The 24015-nt window shown below is 55.1% G+C and overlaps 1 protein-coding gene across 1 annotated transcript; it reads right to left on the bottom strand.

The window, feature by feature from the left end:
- Nucleotides 1–62: 62 nt before the first annotated feature.
- Nucleotides 63–16815, bottom strand: MAP1S (microtubule associated protein 1S). Its single transcript, XM_042927301.1, has 8 exons — nt 16690–16815; nt 15274–15375; nt 13734–13816; nt 12581–12720; nt 12338–12437; nt 9563–11918; nt 1150–1385; nt 63–308 (listed from the first exon to the last, which is right to left on the bottom strand). The coding sequence occupies exons 1-8, from the start codon at nt 16808–16810 to the stop codon at nt 153–155; spliced, it is 3294 nt and encodes a 1097-aa protein (XP_042783235.1). The 5' UTR covers nt 16811–16815; the 3' UTR covers nt 63–152.
- Nucleotides 16816–24015: the final 7200 nt, after the last annotated feature.

The following is a 24015-nucleotide window of genomic DNA, read 5'->3' as shown; positions in this document are numbered from 1 at the left end:
GCGGTGATGACCGTCCCGGAGGCTGCCAAGTCTCCCGCCAGCGGAAGGAACTGAGGCCACAGCCGGGTGGAGTACCTGGTTTATTTGTGACGCAGGTGAATCTCAGGGTCGGGGCGGATGCCGGGCCGCGGGGGCGGGTGTCAGGCGCCGAGCTAGAACTCGACCTTGCAGGCGGGGAAGGCCTCGTCCTGCATGGATACGGTGCTGTTGCTGCCCAGCACGGTGATGCCCAGCGCCTGGTGCCGGGCATGTGTCTCCTCGTACCACTCGTGCATGGCCGCGGAATCGAAGGTGGGGATCAGGGTCACCTGTGGGTGGGACAGACGGGCTGACGGTGAGGGGGAGCACCTGTGACCTCTGGGCCCAGGCCCCTGCTCCACCCCCGGCATCTGAGACCCTTCTTCTCTGACCACAGTTGCTCCGCTTCCCTTAGCTCTCGCCTGGATGTCTGCACCCGTCCATCCCTGAGGTCCTTTCCTGTCCCCACGGCACCCAAAGGACCCGGGCCCCTCTCCGGCTCCTCCCTGGGACACACCAAGTTTGCCCTACCTCTGCCCAGTGCCCGGAACCCTCCGTCCTGGCTCCCGACAAGCTGTGGGGCGGGAGGGGACACGGGGGGGTGGGGTGGGGACAGGGGCTGCGCATGCTCCCTGAGGCTGGGCATCGGCACCTCACACGCCGAATGGGTGGCCAGGCACCTTCAAGCCAGACTTGCGTCACCCTTCAAGGATGTGCTTCAAGGCTTCCTTGGGGGACAGCCCCAGCCCACAGGATCAATTCTCAACTTTCGCAGCTACGTGGACACCTCGCCTATTCCTCCTGGCCAATTCTCGTGACTGGGATGGTTAAGAGCCCAGGAGTCAGGGAAGCGTATCAAACCGGGCCTGTCCTGCACCCTCATCCAGGCTGCTCCAGACAGACGGAGGGGACAACGGGAACAGAGTCCTGAGAGCTGGTGGGACCCGTGAACCTGCCTTCATTTCCGTGGCCTTGGGGACACAGCTCAGGCTCTCTGAGCCCCACTCCCTCTTCTGTGGGCGGGTGAAGGTCACACAGACCTCCCAGGACTAAGTTCAACAGGAACACGCCAGGAGGTGTGCGGCCCGACCTCGTGCCAAGACTGTCTGGGGCCCCGGGGTGGTCACACACCTGGAGGTCACGGTCCCATTGCTGCTTGCCGGCCAGCAGTGCGTCCAGGACAGCCCTCATGCCCTCTTCCTTGCGCTGGTCCTGGCCGCTGATGACGTAACAGAGCGCACGCACCCTTCGGAAGAATTCCTCGTCCACCAGCCGGGCGCTGCTCCCGCTGGGCAGGTAGGCCAGGTCGAGGTAGACGGGGGAGCCGGGAGGGGCTGCTGACCCACCTGGTCGGCTGCCAGCTGACCCTGCGGGCAAGAAGGATGGGGTCAGACCTGAGCTCCTGGGACCCAGGGCCTGGGAAGGGGCTCCCACCTCTGTCTACATCTCTCTGAGTGGCTCCCTCCTCAAGGAGGAGGCCTGATCTATCTTAAAGCTCTCCTTGGCACGGGAAGTTACTCAACGAACTCTGCAAAGACCCCTGGCCATATCCTCAGTGCTTGGACCCTCCCTGGCTGGTCCCTGGACACAGACATACCCAGGGCCAGAGGTAAGGAGGGTAGGAGGAGGCAATCAGGGAGGGCTTCCAGAAAGACGGGGTTTTAGAGCTTCAGCTCCCAAGGCAGTCAGTATCTAGAACAATCTGCTGCTTCTGCAGCATCCATCTGCTCAATTACTCAAAGGGCATTTATCAAGTCCTCCCGGGCATTAGGCACTGGGGACGTGCCAGTGACCCAGACAGACAAAAATCCCTGCCCCCGAGGGCAACGGGGAGACAGAGTGGGTGTGGGAAGGACAGAATTGCAAGAGGGAGACTGGACGTGGCATTGCTTTCAGAGCCTCATCCGTGGCCCTGAACCTAGAGCTTATGCAAAGGGGAATGAGGCCACCGGTCCCAGGCGAGTGTCTCATAATCATAATCAATTGAGGACAGATCGGGATCTGAGGCACAGGCAACTGGCCAGATGCTTGACATCTTTGGACCGTAAACACTGCCTGGCTCAGGGCGTGGGCCCAGAGGGCTGCCGCGGCATTTGCGGGGTGAGTGAATCCCCTAGCTTTGGGCAGGCGGCATCCCTCACTCATAGCTGGGAACAGTGGCGGTGGGGATCTTAAGTCTCAAGAAGAGAAAGCCGCCATGGCCGTGATGAGCCCAAGGGAGACAGGAGCAGCAGAGGCGGAACAGCCAGACAAGGGGAACATGGGCAGAGGCCGCAGGACAGGAGGACGGGGTAGGGCAGGGACCGGCCAACTACAGCAGCGCCTGCTTTTGTAAACACAGTTTTACCGGAACGCCCTTTGGGTTCCACACGAAGCTGCTGTTCTGCCGCGGCACGGAGTCAAGTTGTTGGGACAGAGACCACCTGGCCTGCAAAGCTGGCAACGTTTACCCTCTGGCCCTTTTAAGACACAGTCTGCTGACACTAGCAGAGGGTCAGTCTGTCCGAGGCAGTGGGAGAAGGAGCCCAGGCACACACGGGCTCGGATGACTCCCAGCCTCCAGGTGCCAGCCTCGGCCACAGGCCTGGGTAGCCACTCTGGGCTGGGGACCCCTGAGCTGCTAAAACTCACAGGGGCCCAGCAGGTGCCTCTCCCGGCAAGTGCCCAACGAGGATAAGAGGGGGCAGCTCCGGGGGGCACCGAGGCTGGGAACTAATGACAAGCCACGGGGCGAGAGAAGCCTGGGACATCGGTCAGCTTCCGGAGGGCAGGGCCACCAAGGCACCTGCAACCGGTGAGCAAGCACTCGGGGACACCAGCTCAAGTCATCACCGCTGCTTTCCCACCACCCCCGGTACTTCCAGGCCCGCAGTGCCCTCCGCCGTGGTCACCGAGCACTGGAACGTGGCAGGGACGAGCTGACACGAGCTGGGGTTCGGTGCAAAGCACACACCAGGCACCCAAGACTCAGCGTGGCCACGAGAAGGGGAATTAGCTAGTCATCTTTCATACCGACGGCATGCTGGAATATTCTGCGATCATAGCACGCATACAGAGTATGAACTCGGCAGGAGGACCCGGGGGATGACGGTGCAGCTGGGAAGCACCGGGAATCCGTCTCCCCTTCCAGACAAGAGTCGTGCTGGCAGCCTCTCCCTGACTTCCAGGAGATCGAGAGAACGGGAACATTTTTTTCTCCTTCTCTCCCATCTACCCCTCCCCACTTCATTTTTCACTTTTTCCCCTTTTAAGGAGCCAGACACGTAAGGACTAAGCTGTTCAAAAGCCAACGCATGGAATCATTATCCTCTACACCTGAAACTCACATAGCTGTTAACTATACTGGAATTAAAATTAAAAACTTAATAATAAAAAAAAAAAAAAAAAGCCACTGTATATATGGGAGATTTGGGAAAATCACCACACACACCCAGAAAGGTGCAGGCTCATGAAAACAGAAACAGCACATGATAATTAAACAAAGAAAGGGCGCCTGGGTGGCTCAGTCGGTTAAGCGTCCGACTTCGGCTCAGGTCATGATCTCGCGGCTTGTGGGTTCGAGCCCCGCGTCGGGCTCTGGGCTGACAGCTCGGAGCCTGGAACCTGCTTCAGATTCGGTGTCTTCCTCCCGCTCTCTGCCCCTGCCCCGCTCACACTCTGTCTCTCTTAAAAATAAACATTAAAAAAAAAAAAAATTAAACAAAGAAGCCACACAAACCTTCCCCCTGGGGAAGGGGGAGATTTGGATCTCCGGAGTTAACACATTATTAAATTCAAATGTCCAGTTTTCAACAACAGCAAAAATCACAAGGCGAACAAAGAAACAGGAAAAGTATAGCCCAAGGTAAAAAAAAAAAAAAAAGAAAAAGAAAAAAGAAAAAAAAAATCAACAGAAACCACTCCTGAGAAAGGCCAGATGGTGGGCTTACTGAACAAAGACTTTAAACCAACTTAAAAATGCTCACAGAAAGGAAGACATGCAAGAAAACGTTGTGTGAATAAAAACAGAAACATCACTAAGGGCAGAGAAAATTTAACAACAAACCAAAAGAAGATCCTGCAGCTAAAAAGTACAATAACCGAAATGAAAAATTCACCAGAGGAATTCAATTCATGATGTGAACAGTGATTTCTGATAGGACAATAGCAATTATCAAGTTCAAGGAACAGGGACAAATAAGGACCGAAGAAAGTGAACGGCAGCGTGAGGGATTTGTGAGACACCATCGAGAGGGCCGACATACACATGTGGAGTCCCAGGAGGAAAGGGGCAGAATGATTATTTGAAGAAATGATGGCCCCACACTTCCCATGTTTGATGAATGGCGTTAGGAAACGTCCAAGAAGCTCAACAAATTCCAAGTAGGATGACACACATTGAGACACACGAATAGTCCAACTGCTGAAAGAGAATCTCTTTGAGAGAGAGCAGAGATAAAAGGCAAGTTTCTATGTATAAATGTTTATATTAAAAAAGAAGATCTCCATGCAACAACCTAACTATTAACCTAAGGAACCAGAAAACAACAAAAGTAAATCTGAAGCTAACAGAGGAGAGGAAATGATAAAGATTAGAGCAGAGATTTGAGATTTTAAAAATTGAGAATAGAGGGGTGCCTGGGTGGCTCAGTCACTTGAGCGTCTGACTTTGGCTTAGGTCATGATCTCGTAGTTCTTGAGTTCGAGCCCCGCATCGGGCTCTGTGCTGACAGCTCAGAGCCTGGAGTCTGCTTTGGATTCTGTGTCTCCCTCACCCTCTGTCCCTTCCCTGCTCATGCTCTGTCTCTCTCAAAAATGAATAAACGTTAAAAAAAATTTTTTTTTTAATTGAGAATGAAAAACACAAAAGATAACCAACAAAACCACGAGTTGGTCCTTCAAAGAGATTAACAAAACCGGGGGCGCCTGGGTGGCTCAGTCGGTTGAGCGTCTGACTTCGGCTCAGGTCACGATCTCGCGGTCGGTGAGTTCGAGCCCCGCGTCGGGCTCTGTGCTGACAGCTCAGAGCCTGGAGCCTGTTTTGGATTCTGTGTGTGTCTCTCTCTCTCTGACCCTCTCCCATTCATGTTCTGTCTCTCTCTGTCTCAAAAATAAATAAACGTTAAAAAAAAAATTTTAAAAAAAGATTAACAAAACTGACAGGCTTTTAGCTAGACTAAGAAAAAAGCGAGAAGACTCAAATTGATAAGCTCAGAAATAAGAGGGGGACACTACTACCTACTCTACAGACATAAAAAGCATGATGAGAGTACTCTGAACAGCTGTACAACCAAGAAACTGCATAACCAAGAAAAAACATACAAATGCCCAGAAACACAAAACCTACCAAAGACTGAATCACAAAGAAACAGAAAAGCTAAACAGATCTATCCTTAGTAAGGAGATTGAATCAGTAATCAAAATCCTCCTGAGCCTAAGTTTCTACCAAACATTTAAAGAAGAACTAACATCGATCCCTCTCTGACTTTTCCAAAAATACTGAAGAGCAGGGAACACGTCCTAACTCATTCTAGGAGGCCAGTGTTGCCCTGATACCAAGGTCAGACAAAGACACTACGAAGAAAAGAAAACTACAGACCAATATCCCTTATGAACCTTGATGCAAAAATCTTCAACAAATATTAGCGAGCCAAATTCAGCAGCATATTAAAAGGATCAGACACTGTGGTCAAGTGGGAATCCCTGGGATGCAGGGATGGTTCCACATATGAAAAAGCAATATAGCCACATGTTTGGTGTAGAGATTACTTAAAAATGAAATTAAAAACCATTTTTTTAATGTTTATTTATTTTCGAGAGACAGAGACAGAGTGCAAGCAGGGGAGGGGCAGAAAGAGAGAGGGAGACACAGAATCTGAAACAGGCTCCAGGCTCCCAGCTGTCACATAGAGCCTGGTGCGGGGCTTGAACTCCCGGACCGTGAGATCATGACCTCACGGGTGGACACCTAACCGACTGAGCCACCCAGACACTCCAGAAAATGAAATCTTAAAAAAAAAAAAGTATGTATGTATACACACACACACACACACACACACACACACACACACACATATGGGCCGCCTAGCTGGCTTGGTAGGTAGAGCATGTGACTCTTGAGCTCAGGGTTGTGAGTTTGAGCCCCACGTTGGGTGTAGAGATTACTTAAAAATAAAGTCTTAGGGGCGCCTGGGTGGCTTGGTCGGTTAAGCGTCTGACTTCGGCTCAGGTCATGATCTCACGGTCTGTGAGTTCGAGGCCTGCGTCGGGCTCTGTGCTGACAGCTCAGAGCCTGGAGCCTGTTTCAGATTCTGTGTCTCCCTCTCTCTCTGCTCCTCCCCTGTTTACGCTCTGTCTCTCTCAGTCTCAAAAATAAATAAACGTTAAAAAAATTAAAAAAAAAAATAAAGTCTTAAAAGGAAAAGAAAAATCAATATAATAGACCACATTAACAGAATGAATAAAACAACGCAATCATTTCAACTGTTGCAGAAAGGCATTTGACAAAATTCAACACTCTTTCGTGATAAAAACCCTCAACAAACTATGAATAGCATGAAACTGCCTCAACAAAACACGAGCCATGTATGAAAAACTCACAGCTCACATCATACCCAATGGAGAAAGACTATCAGCTTTTTTTCTAAGAGCAGGAACAAGGCAAGAATGTTGGCTTTTGCCACTTAAAGTCAACACAGTACTAGAAGTGCTAGCCAGAGCAATCAGGCAAGAAAAAGAAAAGATATCTACATTAGAAAAGAAAAAATTAAAGTTATCTCTGATCACAGATGACACGCTCTTACGTGCAGAAAACTCTAAGATGATGCGCACACACACACACACAATCTGTTAGGATAGATGTATTCGGCAAAGTAGCTGGACACAAAACCAACACACACAAACCAATTATGCTTCTATATGCTAATGGTGAACGATTTGAAAAGGAAACTAAGAAAACAACTGTCTTTACAATAGTATTAACATAGAATAAGATACTTAGGGATTAATTTAGCCAAGAAAACAAAATATACGAAAACTAAAAAACACCGCTGAAAGGAACGAAAACATAGAAACTCACGGAAAGGACATCCCATATTTGTGGATTAGGAGACTTAATATCCGCCGAGCCGTTGACACTACCTGAGGCAAACTACAGATTCGGTGCTGTCACGATCAAAGTGCCAGCGATGGCTTTTTGCAGAAATAGAAAAACCATCCTAAAATTCATATGGAATCTCAAGGGATTCCAGGAGGCAAGACAATGTTGAAGAACAAAGTTGGAGGACTCACACTTCCTGATCTGTAAACTTATGGTAAAGGGACAGTAATCAAGACAGCGTGGTGTTGACATAAAGACAGACACATGATAGGCCAACGGAACAGAAAGCCCGGAAATAAACCCTCACGTATGTGATGAGATGATTTCTGACAACGATGCCGAGACCATCAGAGGAGAAAGGACCGTCTTTTCAACCAATGGTGCTGGGAAAATCGGAGGTCTACATACAAAACAATGAAACTGAACCCTTATTCGGCACCACGGACAAAAATTAACTCAATTTATCCTGGGAACAAAATGTGAGCGCTAAAACCATAAAACTCTTAGAACAAAGCAAAAGCTTCACCCGACTGGATTTAGCAATGATTTTTTGGATGTGACAACAAAAGCACAGGCAGAAAAAAAAAGCCGAACTGGATTTTATGACGATTACAAACTTCTGGGAGAAGAACACGATCAACAGAATAAAAAGGCAACCCCACAGAATGGGAAAAAAATATTTGCAGATCATATACCTGACAAAGGGTTAATATCCACAATATATACAGAACTCTCATAACCCAACAGCAAAAAGACTACCCGATTCAAAAAGGGGCAAAAGACCTGAACAGACATTTCTCCAAAAAAGGTATATAAATGGCCGACAGCACACGAAAAGATGCTCAACATCATTAATTCGGGAAACGTAAATCGAAACCACCACGAGGTATCACCTCACACGCATCAGGTGGCTACTCAAAAAATAACAAGTGCTGGCGAGGATGTGGAGAAACTGGAACCTTCTTTGCACGGCTGGTGGCATTAATGTAAAACGGTGCGGCCATTGTCGAAAACAGCATAGTGGTTCCTTAAAAACTCAAAAATGGAATTACCGTGTGATCCAGCAATCCCACTTCTGCGAATATACCCCAAAGAGTTGAAAGTAAGGTCTCCATGAGATATCAGTCCAGTCACGTTCATACCAGCATCATTCGACAGTAGCCAAAAGGCAGAAGTAACCCAAGAGTCCATCCGTGTGTGAACGGATAAACAAAATTTGGTCCATCCGTGCAACACGGTATTATTATTCAGCCTTAAAAAGGAAGGAAATTCTTAAAAACGAAAAAAAGGGGAAGAGAATTATGACACAGGCTACAACGTGAATGGACCACGGAGACATGATACTAAGTGAAATAAACCAGTCACAAAAGATAAATACAGTATGATTTCACTTGCAGGAGGTCCCTAGAGGAGTCAGATTCATAGAAACAGAAAGCAGAACCAGAGGGTGCCAGGGATTGGGAGAGGAGGAATGGGAATTCATTTTTTAATGGGGACAGAGTTTCAGTTTTGCAAGAGAAAAAGGAGCCCTGGAGACCAATTGGTGGGGCTGGTTGCACAGCAATGCGAACGTACTTAACGCTACGGAATTGTGCACTTAGCAACAGCTAAGGTGGTAAATGTCCTGTTAAGAGATCTCATCACAACTGAGGAAGACTGGGAAGAAAAGTTACCGCAGCGTACCTAAAACTGCTATCCTTAGATAGGTCTGCTTACGGGGTGGCCCTGGCTGGAGTCTGGGGAGCCTGGATTTCAGAAAGGTTCCCACCCCTAAGTGACAAGAGTGGCTCACCGCGCCTGTTTGCTCCGCAGCAGCGTGGCTCAGGCTGAACGCCTGCTTCACCCTTGCTGAGGAGTCTGGGATGTTGGCACATGTCAGGCAGAGGTGCCAACGCGACCAGCAACACCCTGGGCGCTCAGTCTCTAACGAGCATCCCTGGTGGACACCACCTCGTATGGGTCACCAGGGCACACTGCTCGGGCATTAAGCACACGGTGGGACCACACTGGGAGACGACTCTACAAGCCTGTGCCTGCCCCCCCCCCCCAAGAGCCCCCCTCCCCGTGCCCCTTCTCTTTGCCGATTCCCTTCTGTATCCTTTTGCTCCAACACAGCTGAGCCAGGAGTAGGACTGCATCCCGAGTCCTGACTGCAACACTGAGCCTGGAGGTGGGGGGCTTGGGAATCTCTACGCAAACAGGTTAAATATACTATTAAAATTAATTTCACCCGTTTCTACTCGCTGTGGCACTAGCGACCTCATGATGACAGATGTGCTCACGTTATGCTTCCGTGGGTGGCACTGCTTGAATGCCTCGGAATTACAAGCGAGCCAGAGCTTCCGTTTTGTAGGAGAAACTGACGCCCAGAGAGGGTGGCAGGTGTGGCTGAGGCCACACAGCAAACAGGGAACAAAGACTTGGGCCGGTAACCCTGCTGTAGGCCTCCAGCCCCTGGGTACTTACCGGATGGGCCCCGAGTGGTCGTCTTGGGGACCGAGGACTTTCTGGACAGGGGTGCCCGACCTCCCTTGTCACTGGGCTCGCTCCGGGTGCCGAGGGGCCGACCGGCCCGGTCTCCACCGGCCAGTCCCTTGGTTTTGGCAGTGGTCGCGGGAGTGGCTTTGGAGGCGGCAGTGCTGGGGTGAGGGCGAACCCCGGACTTCCGGGTGCGGCCGTGGCCCTCCGTCAGCCGGGCCTGCTCAGGGGGCAGCACCTCGGGGTCCACCATGCAGATGCCGGGCGGGGTGGGCAGCGGCGGGGGGAACTTGAGGGGCTCGGGCAGCGGGTCACGGCGAGGGACCCCTGCGCCCTCCATGTCTTCATCCGAGTCCGCGATGCCGGGGGCGGCAGGCAGGGGGTCCGAGTCAGACAGGGTGGGCAGGGACTCGCTGACGGAGGTGGGTGGGGTCTCCTCAGCTCCCGGGGCCCCCGCCCGCTCCTGGGACCGGGCGCTGCTATCAGAGCTGCCTGGGGACGCGGGCGCGGGCGCCACGGGCACGGCCTTCCGGTGCTCAAACTCACAGGGTGACACCAGGCACAGGTCCACGTCGTGCGGGGAGGCCGATCGCCGTACCCGGGGGCCGCGGAGGGGGAGGCTCAGCCCAGCGTCGCCCGCGGCGGCAGGCGGCGGCGGCAGCACCTGCTCGAAGGAGACGGACAGGGACTCGTCCACCTCCGTGGAGTGCGGGGATCCCACCTCGGCAGGCAGTGACGGTGTGGTCACCGTGGGCGAGGCATCCGGCCCAGCCTCCCCGCCCCGCAGCGGGCTCAGCGACAGCCGCCCGCTGCCCTCCGCCGGGCCCTGGTGGGCTCCAGTAGGCGAGGGTGTGCGCGGCCGGGGGGTGCTGGCACCCAAAAGCAGCTCCAGCGTCTTCTCCTCCAAGGTGCCGCCGTCCTCCCCGGCCGGGCTCAGCCCCAGCTCCAGGCTGCTCTCCTGGCTGGGGGTGGCCGCCAGCTGGGGGGCAGGGGAGCCGCAGGCCTCTGGCGGCGGCGGGCTGGCCTCTCCACAGCGGAAGCTGGGGGGGCTGTGGGGCCCGTTCTCCGCCGGCGGGACGCCCGGGCGGGGGATATTGGGTGCCCTGCGGGGCCTGGGGGCGGCCTGGGCACCCGCCTTCTTCACGCTGACCGGAGCGGAGGCTGCCCGGCGCACCTCCTGGGGCTGGGTCCGAGGGACGCTTGGCTTGGGGTCCTTCTTCACCTCCCGGGGGAGCCTGGCTTCTTTCTCAGCCCTGCGGGGGGCCTCGACTCGAGGCGGGTCCTTCCGGGCCCCCACAGGGCGCTCCGGGGCAGGCCTGGCCGGTGCCGTCGTCCGGCCTTCTCTTCTTAAGCTGTCCCGGGAGCCCACGCTTTCCTTGCTCTCCGCTCGCCGAGGCCCCACTAGGTCCTGGGGGGTCACCACAGGCTCTCGCAAGAACCCCAGGTGCTGCAGGCGGACCAGGCCATCCAGGAGGCGGGCGGGAGGTGTGCAGCCGGGGAACAGCACGCGCACCACCTTCTCGGTGGGGCCCGCGGGGTGCCACACTAGCAGGGCGCACACGGAGGCCGACGAGCGGTCAGCACCAGCCGCGGGCGGGTGCAGCACATACATGTCCAGCCGGCCCACGCCCATCTTCTGAAAGAGCACGGTGGGCTCGGCCGGGAGCGGCCCGCGGTTCAGAGTCAGGGGCGCGATGCCCAGCCGGGCCAAGAGGCTCAGAGCCAGCTCCGCCTCGTCCTCGCCGCTCACCAGACGCGAGATGGCCACGCGGGCGTTGAGGAACACGACCCCCAGGTTGGGGGAGATGAGCCTGCGGAGCCTGTCGTCCCCGGAGCCCCCGCCGGCCGCCGCCTCGTCTCGCTCGGCCAGCTTGCGCCGCAGAAGACTGTTGAGGCCCGGGAGGCTGTCGGCGCCGGCGTGGGTCACCAGCACGGCGTCCACCCGGTCCAGGTGCCGCACCAGCTTCCAAAAGCTCGACTTGGGGTTGGAGCCACCGTTGACCAGCACGGTGAAGCCATTGACGGCGAAGAAGGCGGCGTCGCCGAGGCCGCCGGGGAAGATGTAGCAGCAAGGCCGGGCGAGCCTGAGGAAGCCCACGGACGCTGGCGGCTCGAGCAGCTCAAAGGGAGACGGGGCCTCCAGCGACTCAGCCACGTACTCCAGGAACTGGCGCAGGCCCTCGGAAGCCGGCAGCTGCACGGGTGGGTTCCACTGCACCCGGAGCGCGCCCTGGAGGCCCAGCACCTCAGGTGCCAGCTGGGCCCAGTCACCGAAGGTTGGGCAGGTGATGGTGAGCTTCGGCAGGTCTGCAGGTGGGGGTGTGGACGCCAGAAGATCCCGGATCTACAGAGGGGCGGGGGGTCATGGTTAAGAAGCCCCCTGGAGCCGGGCAACACCCAGCGCCTCGGGAAAAGTGGGCAAGGGCCCCTCCACCTTGATTCCTGGGGCTGGGAGAGTCCTTTGGCCGACCCTCGTCACCATTACGACAAATCCCAGCCATCCCCACGGTCCGCAGAGACACATGCTCCTGACTCACCACCTGCTTCCCTCCCCTCCCCTCCCCTCTCACTCTCCCTGCCCCAAGGCCTTTGCACTTGCTGTTCTCTACAGCACAGCTCCCTCCAGGGACACCTTCCATGCTCCCCACCTCTGCTTTTTAGCTCACCGTCGTCACCTCATTCTCTACAACGGGAAAAGGTGGTTTATCGGCTGGCTTTGTTCATTTGCCACACCCGGACGAAGGACTTTAGAAAGGACCCTACCCAGCTGGGACCTGGAAGCTGGGGTGCCACTTGAGGTCTCTGGGATGTCTGCTGATCTACAGGCCTAGCCTCAAACCACACGCCGTCGTGGGTGAGGGAACTGGGGCCCGACGATGGGAGGGACATGTGTCAGTGCTGCTGCTCCACAGAGGAAGGGATGGGGTGCAGAGAGGGACAGGTCACTAGGGTCACACAGCCCGAACTCAGAGCCAGGGGAAGCAAGACGAGGAGGAGGTGGCTTACCTCTTTGTCCCCAGGACCTGGAGGAAGTGGCGGGGCGAGAAGCCCCCCGTCTGGAGCAGCAGCTCCCCTGTCCCTTCCAGGCAGGGCCCAGCCAATACCAGCAGCTTATGAGGGGCAGGGTCCAGCAGAAGGTTCCGGAGCTGAGGAAGGGGGAGACTGTTAAAGGCCCCACTCTGTGCCGTGACAAGGCCTACACCCTGCTTTGAGATGGCTCCCAGCCCCAAATCTCCATACAACCACCCGAATCCCTGTCCCCCGCCCAGTACTCAACTAGAAGCTGGCAGGGTACCCTCCGGGCCTCCTGCTGAGCCCAACACCCTTCCCCCAACAAATTCCTGCTGCTCTTCCTACAAAGCCAGGCTCCGGGGCCTCCTCTTCCTAGAAGCCCACCATACCCTTTCTGGATTCCCTGGAGCCCACTCTCTCTCTGGCCCAGCCTCAAGGCCATGGAGAAGAGTGTATCTGTGTCTGGCTCTATCTCCTTCAGAGCTCCTTGAGGGAACAAAACGGAGCATTTTTGATCAGAGGAATCCACCTATACCGGGGTCTCTAGAGGGGCGTCCTGGGCTTCATCTTGTTCATTTTTCCTATGGGTAACTAGGAGAAGGGCATAAGCTGTCCATAAATTAGAAGGATTAGGAAGTCAATTCGGGGCTCCAGGGTGGCTCAGTCTGTTAAGCGTCCGACTCTTCGTTTTAGCTGACGGCACAGAGCCTGCTTGGGATTCTCTCTCTCCCCCTCTCTGCCCCTTCTGTGCTCTCACGCACTTTCTCTCTCTAAATAAATAAATAAACTAAAAAACAAAACAAACAAAAAAAACAAAAAAAAAAAAAGCCAATTCAGACAACTCCTGGGGGGGCCCAGCTAGCGAGGGAGGCACAAGATGCAAACGTCAGCTGAGTCCTGCCTTCCTGCCTCCAGACCTTCCTCGCAAACTCCAGTCTTTCCTGACTTCACCTGTTCCTCCCACCGTCACCTCCGAGGGGGTGACAAGCTGAAGCTGAGGCCATCCAGGGAGACTTCCTGAAGGAGGGGGTGAGGCTGCTGAGTGTCAAGAGAATTTCAAACGGCACAAAGTCAGGGACGCAGGAAGTCAGGACTTGGGATGGTGCCGGTCCCGACAGCCTGCCCCCTGCGGATGACTGTTCCCTACCTCGTCACACAGGGACTTGTCTGATGGATTCAGGAGGACCAGTGTCTCCAGGGTGTCTCCGCGGTGGTGCAGGCTCCGCTGGCCTGTGGGGGTATTGGGCTCTGTGAGTTTGGGGCTGGGCCTTGTGCACAGGGTCAGGCGGTCCCGGTGTCGAGCCCTGCCTCCCTGTGTGACCCCAGGCAGCCACAAGCCCCTCCAGGACTCTGCTTCCAGGAAACCCCAGCCAGGGGGTCATCTGAGAATCAACAGGCGCGTGGTAGAGCTGCGGGTCAGGATGAGGCCAGAACAGGAAACCAGCGTTGGCAGGCCTCACATTGGAAACAGTGACAACAAGGCCATCCCTGCTTACAGGCCCCAATTCACAGCAGTCAGCCCTACGGGGGACGTCACTGTCACCCCATATAGGTAAGGAGCCAGAGCCCAGGGCCAATGAGGTACACCAGGAGGAGGGCAAACCATGGGCAAGGGCTATGAGGCAGGACTGGGCTCCAAGTGAGGATCAGGAAGTGGCGGGTGAGGCTAGAGCGAGGGGAGCATGGGGGAGCATGGGGCCAGGGAGGCCTCATGGGCCAGGAAGAGGGGAGTGGGGATGATTCCGGGATCTGAACCCTCGTCTGTCCCTCAGAGCCCAGAGGTTTCGGAAATGGAGCACCAGGCCTAAGGCTAGAGAGGCAAGGACCTTTCGGCACCGGTCAACCTTTATCAGTTTATCACACGCTTATCATCATGTACGGATATTGCCCCATTCCGGTGGGGAAACCAAGGCACAGAGAGAGGAAATGGCCGCCAAGGACACACAGAACCGATGGGATTTCCAGCCCCTTCCCACCCCCAAATCCTGCGAGGGGTCAGGAAGCCACCAGGAACCGCTGGGACAATGAGGCGAAGGACACTTCCTTCCCCTCCTGCAGCGGCCTAGAGGTGACTCAACGGGCTGGCTGAGGCAAGAGGGGCTGCTGGTGATACCCGGAACCCGCCCAGTAGCTGCTCTGTTCTGTGGGTCATCCTGGGCCGTGTGGGGCTGGCCCAGGCGTCCCAACCCCTCCCTCAATCTTGCTCCTCTCCCAGCTCCCCATCCACTGAGCGCCTACTGTACAGGGGTCACAGCCACAAACCATACACAGTCCCTGCCACGCGGGGCCCACACTCTACCCTCCAGGCCCACTCAGCAGCCCCTCACTTTCCAAATATCTTCTCACCTTGCCTGGGCCCTTCCCTCCACTTGACACATCAGCCCCCAGATGCCTCTCATCCACAAAGCCCACTTCCTGGAGGTCTCCCTGTCCCCCACCCCTCAGCTGCCTCATCTGCAAAATGGGGACAAAAATACGAGTTACTGCCACGTGTAGACCAAGGGAGTTAGCAGTGCTGGTCGGGGCCCAGCCCTGCTCCAACTTGACAGATCTCGGCTGTATTGTTACTGTGGTTGTTCACAGCCATACCCGAACCCTCCCCCATGCCTGGCACACAGCTGGCACTCAGAGAACACTTGCCCAATGAAGGGGAGCGGCTGGGACATGGGGGGGCTCTCCAGTCTCACCTTTCACGATGCTGGAGAAGGTGGCAGAGTGCCGGGACACGAAAATCTTGAGCTGCTCATCAAGGCTGCAAATGCCAGGGTCAATGTCCCAGGACCGGATGCCTGTTGGGGGCAAGGGGGGTGGTGGCCGGAGAAGTGAGGCAGGAAGTCAACTAGGCTCCCCAGCTCCCACAATATTTCAGTTAACTAGCATCTGGCAGGTGGGAGCCGTCCCAGCCCCTTCCCCTCAACCCGCCCCTGTACGCAACAGCCTGGAGACTCAGAACCACCTAAGGTGCCTCTGGCGTTGTCTCTGCATCCGCACCAAGGGACCCAAAGCGTTAATTTGGCATTTCACAGAGAAGATTCACAACATCAACAAAAGAGCCCCCACCTCCCAAACAGTCATCTGGTCCCCTCCATCATCTCCCCACCCCCACCACTGTCACACAGCCCCTTCTGCCCTGCCAGGAATGTTCCCACCTCCTGGCCTTTGCACCAGCTCTTCCCACTCTCAGGAGGTCGTTCCCTCTGTCTCCCGACCCACCCTTCAGGCCCTCAGCGCTCTGCATCCTTCTGAGCACTCCTGACAGCCTGGGAGCTTAAAACTTGTCCTCATCCATTTTGGATCCTGCACCCTATCAGGCTATTAGCACCGTGAGGGCAGAGCTGAACCTGTGGTTTCCACACTATCCCTGCGCACGGGGCGGGGTGGAGGTGGGGGAAGACATGGGCACAGACGACGACATTCCCAAGGACGCAGAGATGTGCGCTGCCTTTCCATTTTGCAGGCGCCAGACCGAAGGCCCTGCCCATCTGAATGGGGGGGGGGGGGATGAATGCCCTCCAAACACGGTGTGGGGTGCACGACGCCTGTGCCAAGTGGCTGCAGGTGAACCTCGCAGGTGCACCTACATGATTCATCTCCCCAGATGCCAAATCCCTTGGGCAGGCTGCGCCCGCCCACACCCCAATTAGCAACGGAAAGTGGGCCCCGGGGCTCCAGGCCCAGTCTCTCCATCCCAGCTCCTCCCTCCGGGACATCCAAGCTGCTATGACCCGGGGCTTCGAGGCGACCCCACCCTCCCCTCGGCGGGCCCACTGGGCGGGAAGCGGAGCCGTCGCCCGTGTTGCCCAATCGCGCGGGTCCCAAAGCCCGGGCCCCCGTCCCGTCCCCGGGCTACACCCGAGGCGGGGCGGGGCGAGGCAGCCCAATCCAGGCCCGGGTACCGCTTCCTCCGTGCGCGCCCAAGGCTTCTGCCCGCGCCGTAAGCCTAACCGTGAGGAAGACCGAGCCTCCGGGCCCCCAGGATCCCGCCGCCGCCCATCGCCTCCCCGCCCCCAGCCCGGCCGCCGCCCCCCCCCCCCCCCCCGCCTCGGGCCGAGACGCGCGGCAGCGCCCGCCTCTCGCACCCCGTGGCCCCAGGCCAACCCGACCTCGTTCGAGCTCCTCCAGCACATAAGCAAGCAACCCCGAGCACCCGCACTCGCCGCCCACCACGAGCAGCAGCGAGCTCGGTGCCTGGGTCGCCCCGGGGCCCGCCGCCGCCGCCGCCATCTTCGCGCCGCACTGACGCTCCGAGCGCCCACCCTACTGGCCCCGCCCCTTAAAGGGGCCGTACCGGAAGACCCGAAGACCCCGCCCGGAAGCCCCCTCGCCCCTCGTGTGCCACGGCTGGCCCCTTTAGGTCTTGGGAGCTGGGGACGTGGGCACGGAAGTGGCTGGCAGGCTCTTGGGCTTCCACTTTGGCCACCCTTCCCAAATGATCATTCATTCATTCATCCATCCATCCATTCGTTCATTCAAGAAGCTTTGACTGCATGCCTACCACCTGTTCTCAGGGAACTCATCACGTAAGAGTGGGCCCAGTTAGAACCAGGCCCACATGCCCCTAGGTCCCTGGGTCAGGGCTTGCACAGAGAAAAGAGAGGTATCTTACAGCTAGGGCTTTAAGGAATGTGTAGGAGTTTGCTAGGTATGAGTGGTGGGGCAAGAGCATTTGAGGCAAGTTAGAGCATGTGCAAAGCTTTAGAGGTAGGAAAGTACATTTGTGGTTGGGACACATTCCAGAACACTCTGGGCCCTGGCGCAGGGTAACACGCTTGCACCTATATGTCAGGCATTTTACTCCATTAGCTCGGTGAATAAACCTATGAGGTAGGTGATGTGATCATGGTCGTTTCAGAGCAGAAGCAGGCTTGCAGAGATGAAGTCATGAGCCCCTTAAGTAGAGAGCTGAATCCAGGGGAGTCTGATTTTAAATCCAGTCTGCAGCAGGTGCCGACTGCCTGCCTCACGTCGGTAGTAACCCTTCCTCCCCAAACAATCGCACACAGCCCTTTTAACTATGGTGGTCACTGCTTTAAAAAAATCATGTTGAGGGGCGCCTGGGTGGCTCAGTCGGTTAAGCAGCCGACTTCAGCTCAGGTCACGATCTCGCGGTCCGTGAGTTGGAGCCCCGCGTGGGGCTCTGGGCTGATGGCTCAGAGCCTGGAGCCTGCTTCCGATTCTGTGTCTCCCTCTCTCTCTGCCCCTCCCCCGTTCATGCTCTGTCTCTCTCTGTCTCAAAAATAAATAAAACGTTAAAAAAAAATTAAAAAAAAAAATCATGTTGCACCAAACCTTCTGACAGTTGCCTGTGCCCAGGGAGGGCTGGGCCGTCTCTCTTGGCACTGAGGCCTCCATCTCTGGAGGTATACAAAACAAATCAAGACAGAAGTGAAAAGGCCTGGGAAGCAGGATTGGCCTTCTGCTGCCCTTCATTATCTGGGGTCGTTCAGCCCAACTTCCTCCCTGGTCAGTGTGTAACAGTCACTGGCCACGTGCTGTCTAATGTTCTAGTACTCCACTTCCTCTCTCTCTTTTGGCCCTAGCATACTTCCTCTACCCTAGTCCCTCCTTCTTAGCTGCCTCCCCTGTGTCCTGGCTGCCTGTGATTTCTTGTATTGTTGCTTTGAGCAATAATAGGAATGGGAGTGTCTCTGTCAGGCTCCGTCTCCCCTACTAGGCTGGGAGCTCGTTGGAGGCCAGGCCAGGCAGAGGCCTCTCTGGACCCCCAGCCTTTTGTAGGACAAGGCTGAACATCCTGGAAATGCATAATAAAGCCTTGTGGAATGGGGATGAAAAGCCCATCTCTCCACCATTCATTTATTCCTTCACGTGTATTGATTAAGTTAGAACTTGAACCCAGGACCTTCTGACTGAAGTCTATGCTCTTCCTTCTGCCCAAGGCTGTGAGTTATGGTTGTTGCTAATTAATTCTAGTTTGTCTTAAAGGGCCCTGAAGTGTGAGAATGTGTCTTCACCAGGGTGTCTGATTTGGGAGGAAAAGTCCTCTCCAAGGACTCTGGGGGCTGGTGTTCTGAGTGTTCTGGAGTCCTGAGGATTTCCTGTCTCATGATGATGTCATCCAGACTGGGAACCCTTGTATGGGGAATGTGGGAAGCAACTCCCAGAGATGAAGCATCTGGGGATCATTTCTGAAATCCCAGACACAAGACTAAGGTCACTGCCCTCCTGCCTTTGTCCCCACCCAGCTCCAGGCCTGTTTCTAGGTCATCAGTAATAGCATTTGTGGGGAAAATGGAACCCTTAGCCCTCAGGACTGATGGACATCCTTGTCTTCTCACCCTGGCAATTCTTTTCTCTTTTTAACATTTTTTTTCTTGAGGCTTAACATACACATGGTCAAGTTCACAAATGTTAAACGTGGAGGTTGACAAGGGCAATGACACTCCAGTCAGGATCTAGGACATTCCCAGCTCCTGGCAGTTCTTGGGGCTCTCCAGCTGATTCTCCCCTCCCCTGCCCCGACCTCTGTCATGATAGGTGAGTTTTACCTGGTTTCGAACTTCACATTAAATGGGATCACAGAGGGTATCTGTTCTTGGATCTGGCTTCCCTTTGTTCCCCACGTTACGGCGAGAAGCTGGCGTTGCTCCTTTTCAGGGCTCTGTAGTATTCTTGGGTACCATTTTTTAACGTTGTGGCAAAACACAAAAAACATATAACCTATCATTTTAAGGATTTTAAAGTCTGTCATTCGATGACAGTACATTTAGTTCCCAGTGTTGTATAACCTTCACTTAATACGAGCTCCATAAAACTTTCATTGCCTCACTAATTGTTCATTTCACCTGTTGGTGGACATTTGGGTTGTTTCCAGTTTGGGGCTATCACGGATAAACCTGTGTTGAGCCTTTTTTGTACCTGTCTTATGGTGACTATACCTCATTCTCTCCCAGTAAATGCCTAGGGGAAGGATGGCTTGGAGATGGGGTAAGAGACGGACAGACTGCTTGCCCAAGTGGTCCGTGAGGGAGGCCAGGCCACTTCCATCGTCAGCAACCCTTAGGTTTCAGGCATTTTCTTGAGAGAAGGAGAGAGAGATCGAGGGCGCAGGGGCAGAGGGAAAGGGAGAGAGAGAATCTTAAGCAGGCCCCATGCCTAGCACAGAGCCTGACGCGGGGCCCAATCTCACAATCATGAGATCATGACCTGAGCTGAAATCAAGAGTCAGACGCTTAACCGACTGAGCCACCCAGGCGCCCCAGGTTTCAGCCTTTGTAATATTTGCCTTTCTTCCCTCCTTCCTCTGCCCCTCTCACCAACCCTGTACTTCAGCATCCATTAAGTGTACCTTTCAAGGACATTAGTTCTGGGTGCTGGGGAGGGGGACAAAACTGCTGGTCCTGGGTGCACAGGGCTGGGACTGGAGGAAGCCTAAGGTCCCCGAGGCTGTATGCTTTATGTATTGTTAATTTCATCCTTGCAGCAACGTGGGGCAAAGTCTCTGAGTAAACACATTAAAAAAATTTTTTTTTGACGTTTATTTGTTTTTGAGACAGAGCATGAATGGGGGAGGGTCAGAGAGAGGTAGACACAGAATCCGAAGCAGGGTCCAGGCTCCGAGCTGTCAGCACATAGCCCGACACGGGGCTCAAACTCAAGGACCGTGAGATCATGACCTGAGCCGAAGTCAGATGCTTAACCGACTGAGCCACCCAGGCGCCCCTCTGAGTAAACACATTTAATAAATGGGGAAGTGAGATTCAGAGGGGTCAAGGGACAGATTCAGTGTTCAGCACCCTGGCCAGCATGCGAACCCAGGACAACTGACTCCAAGCCCTGAAACAGTTATTCATTCATTCACTCATTCATGTGTTCATTGATCTGCTGAGTAAATACTTCCTGACAACTTTCCCGTGCCCCTAAGAGGTCTCAGTCCTGGTCCCCAAGGAGACCTCAGTTTGCAGGAGGAAGAGCTGTCCACAGATGTCCCCTAGCCCTGTGGAGTCAGGGTTGGGCTGGAGGGTGGGGCCAGGAGCTGGAAGAATTGGGAGTAGGGGCAGTGAGGGCTTTGTCTAGGGAGACAGGGAAGGTGTCCTCAAAAAAGGGACATTGGAACTAGGCTTTTGAAGAGTGCATAGGAGCTCACCGGGCAGAAGGTGTATTCGTTAATTCAGCAAACGTCTCCAGCCAAAACCTCTGTGCCAATCTCACCCCAGCCTGGTCCCAAGGGGTCCCCGGGCTGGGGGAGTCAGAACCAGACACAGACTCCCTAAAGGTCATGGATGAGCTGCAAGGAGAGGTAGAGCATAAAGATGCCCTGGAGGGAAGGAACACGGGTGTTCTTCAGGGGCCCAACAGGGGCCTCCTAGGAGGAGGGTGTGGCTCCAATTTGCTTCTCCAGAGCAGAAGCAGCAGGTGCTGAATGTTTTTGCCTTGGAATGTATTGCTTGGGTTAAATGAGGCCAAGATGACATGGTTCTGCCTCAAAGAGATGCTTGGACCTCCTCCAAGCCACCTCCCACCAGTGGAGCTTATGTCTCTCTAGGGGAGATATATGGGAGGAAAAACATATAACCCTTCCCTATGGGCCTGGTGGTGTGATGGTGATGGAGGAGGACTTGTTGATGGAGGTCTATGCATTTGAGACATTTGAGACCTGTGACCGGAACAGGGAGGTCCTTACCTGATCTGAAGAGATCTAGGAGGACTTCCTGGGGGAAGCAGCACTTGAGTCAGGACCTGAGGGAGGAGGAGGAGTTGAGCACACGTGCGGGACAGCACAAGGAGCACCTGGAGGAGGAAGAGCACTTTCTGTGGGGGAGAACAGCATGTGCAAAGGCCCTGTGGCCAGAAGAGACTGGGCATATGGGAAGACTCCGAGACCACAGAGAGGCTGTGTGGTGTGACGGAGATTCAGGAAGGTGTGGCCAGGGAGGCTGGTGGGGATTGGGCCTCACAGGGCCCCCTGGTCACAGGAAGGTGTGTGGATTTTACTCTGAGGGCCATAGGAGCCAAGGAGAGTGTGGGAGAAGAAGGGACATGGAACGTGAACTGTAAAAACAACTGCGAGCTGGTTCCAAGCATTTTATGGTTCCAAGCATTTTACAGATTAACACATGTCACACTACCCATCCCACTGCACAGATGAGGAAACTGAGGACAAGACAGAGTAAGTGACATGCCCAATATCACACAGACAGCATGTGACAGACCCAGGATTTGAATCCAGATGCCCTCCCTTTTGGGAGCTGGGCTCTTAAACACTTAGCTGGGAGTGAGCTGGTGGAGGCGGGGGCCCGCTTGCCATCAGTTCATTCCGCAAAGTCGCCAGGATGCCGTGCGGGAAGGAAGGGGGTTGTGCGTGGAGGGGCTGCATTTTGTTTGTTTGTAATCCGGTCCTCTGCGAGGACTCTCAGCCCTTCCCGCTCCCTCCCCAATTAACTCAAAGGCGCCGCCAGAAATGGCGATTTCCTGGGGCACCTGGGTGGCTCAGTTGGTCGAGCGTCTGGGTGGCTCAGTTGGTTGAGCATCTGACTCAGGGCATGATCTCGCTCTTCGTGAGTTCGAGCCCCGGATCGGGCTCTGTGCTGACAGCTCAGAGCCTGGAGCCTGCTTTGGATTCTGTGTCTCCCTCTCTCTCTGCCCCTGCCCCGCTTGTGCTCTCTGTCTCTCAAAAATAAATAAACGTTAAAACACACACACACACACATTTAAAAAGAAATGGCGATTTCCTTCCCTCTCTTCCCACCTGCCCTGGACCTGCCCAAACTCCACCCCCAAGGCGGATTGGACGAGACAGCGCCATGGCCACCCAATGATGGCTTAGGACACAAGTTCCCGCCCCTTCCTCTCCCTCAGGCCACGCCCAACCCCGCCTGAGGGCCGGCCCTAGATTGAGAGCGAGTAGGAGGGAGGTGACTGGTTGGACCGGTTTAGGTCCCTGGGGGTTGCAGAGGACCAAGAAATGATGCTACGAGCCAGTACTGAGCACGCGTCATCTCCAGAAATGACGTACGTCCCTTCCCTCCTCCCACACACATGGTGTGCCAGACTGTCCCGGGCCAGCAGCGGTCCTGCCCTCAGGAGCGCCTAGCTCCGTGTTCTCAGAAGGGCCAAGGGCTCCCTAATTTTGAATACCAGATTAATTCAGTAATTATTACGCTTGACATATGTTTCTTGAGCACCTCGGCACCTACCAGGCATTGGGGAGACGACGTTTTCCGAGATCCCATCCTGGCTTTTAAGGAGCTTGCTGACCCGATTGGGAGAGAGACAAGAAAACTGGTGTGAGAACACAGGGAATTCTCCAGCCAGTCTTGGGGGTCAGGGAAGATTTTCAGGATGAGGAGGCTTTTCAACTGAGAGCAGGAAAGAAAGCAGTTTACCCAGAAGAGAGGGGAAGGGGGGTTCGTGGCGGTGAAACAGCGCTTGCAAAAGCCAGCAGGCGAGGTGTGTCAGAGGAATTAAAGACACCCAGGGAGGCCAAGTCTGGAGGACGATGTAAGAGATGGGGAGGCCAAGGCGGAGGCTGGGGGCGGGAGGGGGCGGAATCACTGAAGCCAGAAGAGCCTTGTGGGCGGAGCTTGCGGGCGGAGCTTGCGGGCGGAGCTTGCGGGCGGAGCTTGTGGGCGGAGCTTGTGGGCGGAGCGAGCTTTCTCCCTGGTGGTCACTGTTCTACGGAGAGTTGCTTTAGCAATTACCCCCGGCTTGGTCCAATCAGCGCGGTCACAGGGGTTGTAGTTAGAGGTGGAGCTGCTCATTTCAGGCGTCCAGATCCAGAACAGGAGGTGACCTGCCTGGGTGGCTTGCAGTCTCGGAAGCTGGTTAGAGGGGACAGAGATGGGTCCCCACCTGGTTTCCCACCCCGTCTCATCTGGCCCACCAGGCAGCGCCAGCCATGTCCTTACATCCAGACCCGAACCAAGTAAAAAAAAAAGTCACAGTTGTACCCGCATCTCCCATCCCGCTAAGGACCGAATGAGAAACATAAGGTTGAGGACAGCACGAGGGTCACGGTGCATATCCCAAGCCTGGTGGGGTTCAAATTCCAACTATGTCCCTCTCCAGCTGTGTGACTGTCCCGTGCCTCAGTTTCCCCATTCCTTGAAACCGTATCATAACAGCTTCCGCCCAGTAGGGTCTCTGTGGAGATTAAATGATTTACAACATGGAGCAGGATCCAGTCCCGCTCGTGCTAAGCTCTCACTTGGTTAGCTATTCGTGCAATTTATCATTTTGCTTCGGAAATCGACTGGCCACGGGTAGCTGCCTACTCAAGAGAGGCAGTGACCCAGCTGGGGTCTTCCCAGGGAGACCATATCCAACCCCAGACCTGTTTTCTGATGCATCGACCTTAACCTCAGTCAAGCTGACATCCTGTTCCTGAACGTAATTAAACATCGATTTGTTTGGACCTGGCAGTTTTTTTGCATTCTGAACCAGTGTGTGGGTAGCTGAGTCTCACCATTTTC

Source organism: Panthera leo, chromosome A2 (genome assembly GCF_018350215.1).
Source record: "Panthera leo isolate Ple1 chromosome A2, P.leo_Ple1_pat1.1, whole genome shotgun sequence".
Lineage (NCBI taxonomy): Eukaryota > Metazoa > Chordata > Mammalia > Carnivora > Felidae > Panthera > Panthera leo.
The sequence above is the reverse complement of the archived record's forward strand: the minus strand, read 5'-3'. Positions and strand labels throughout refer to the sequence as shown.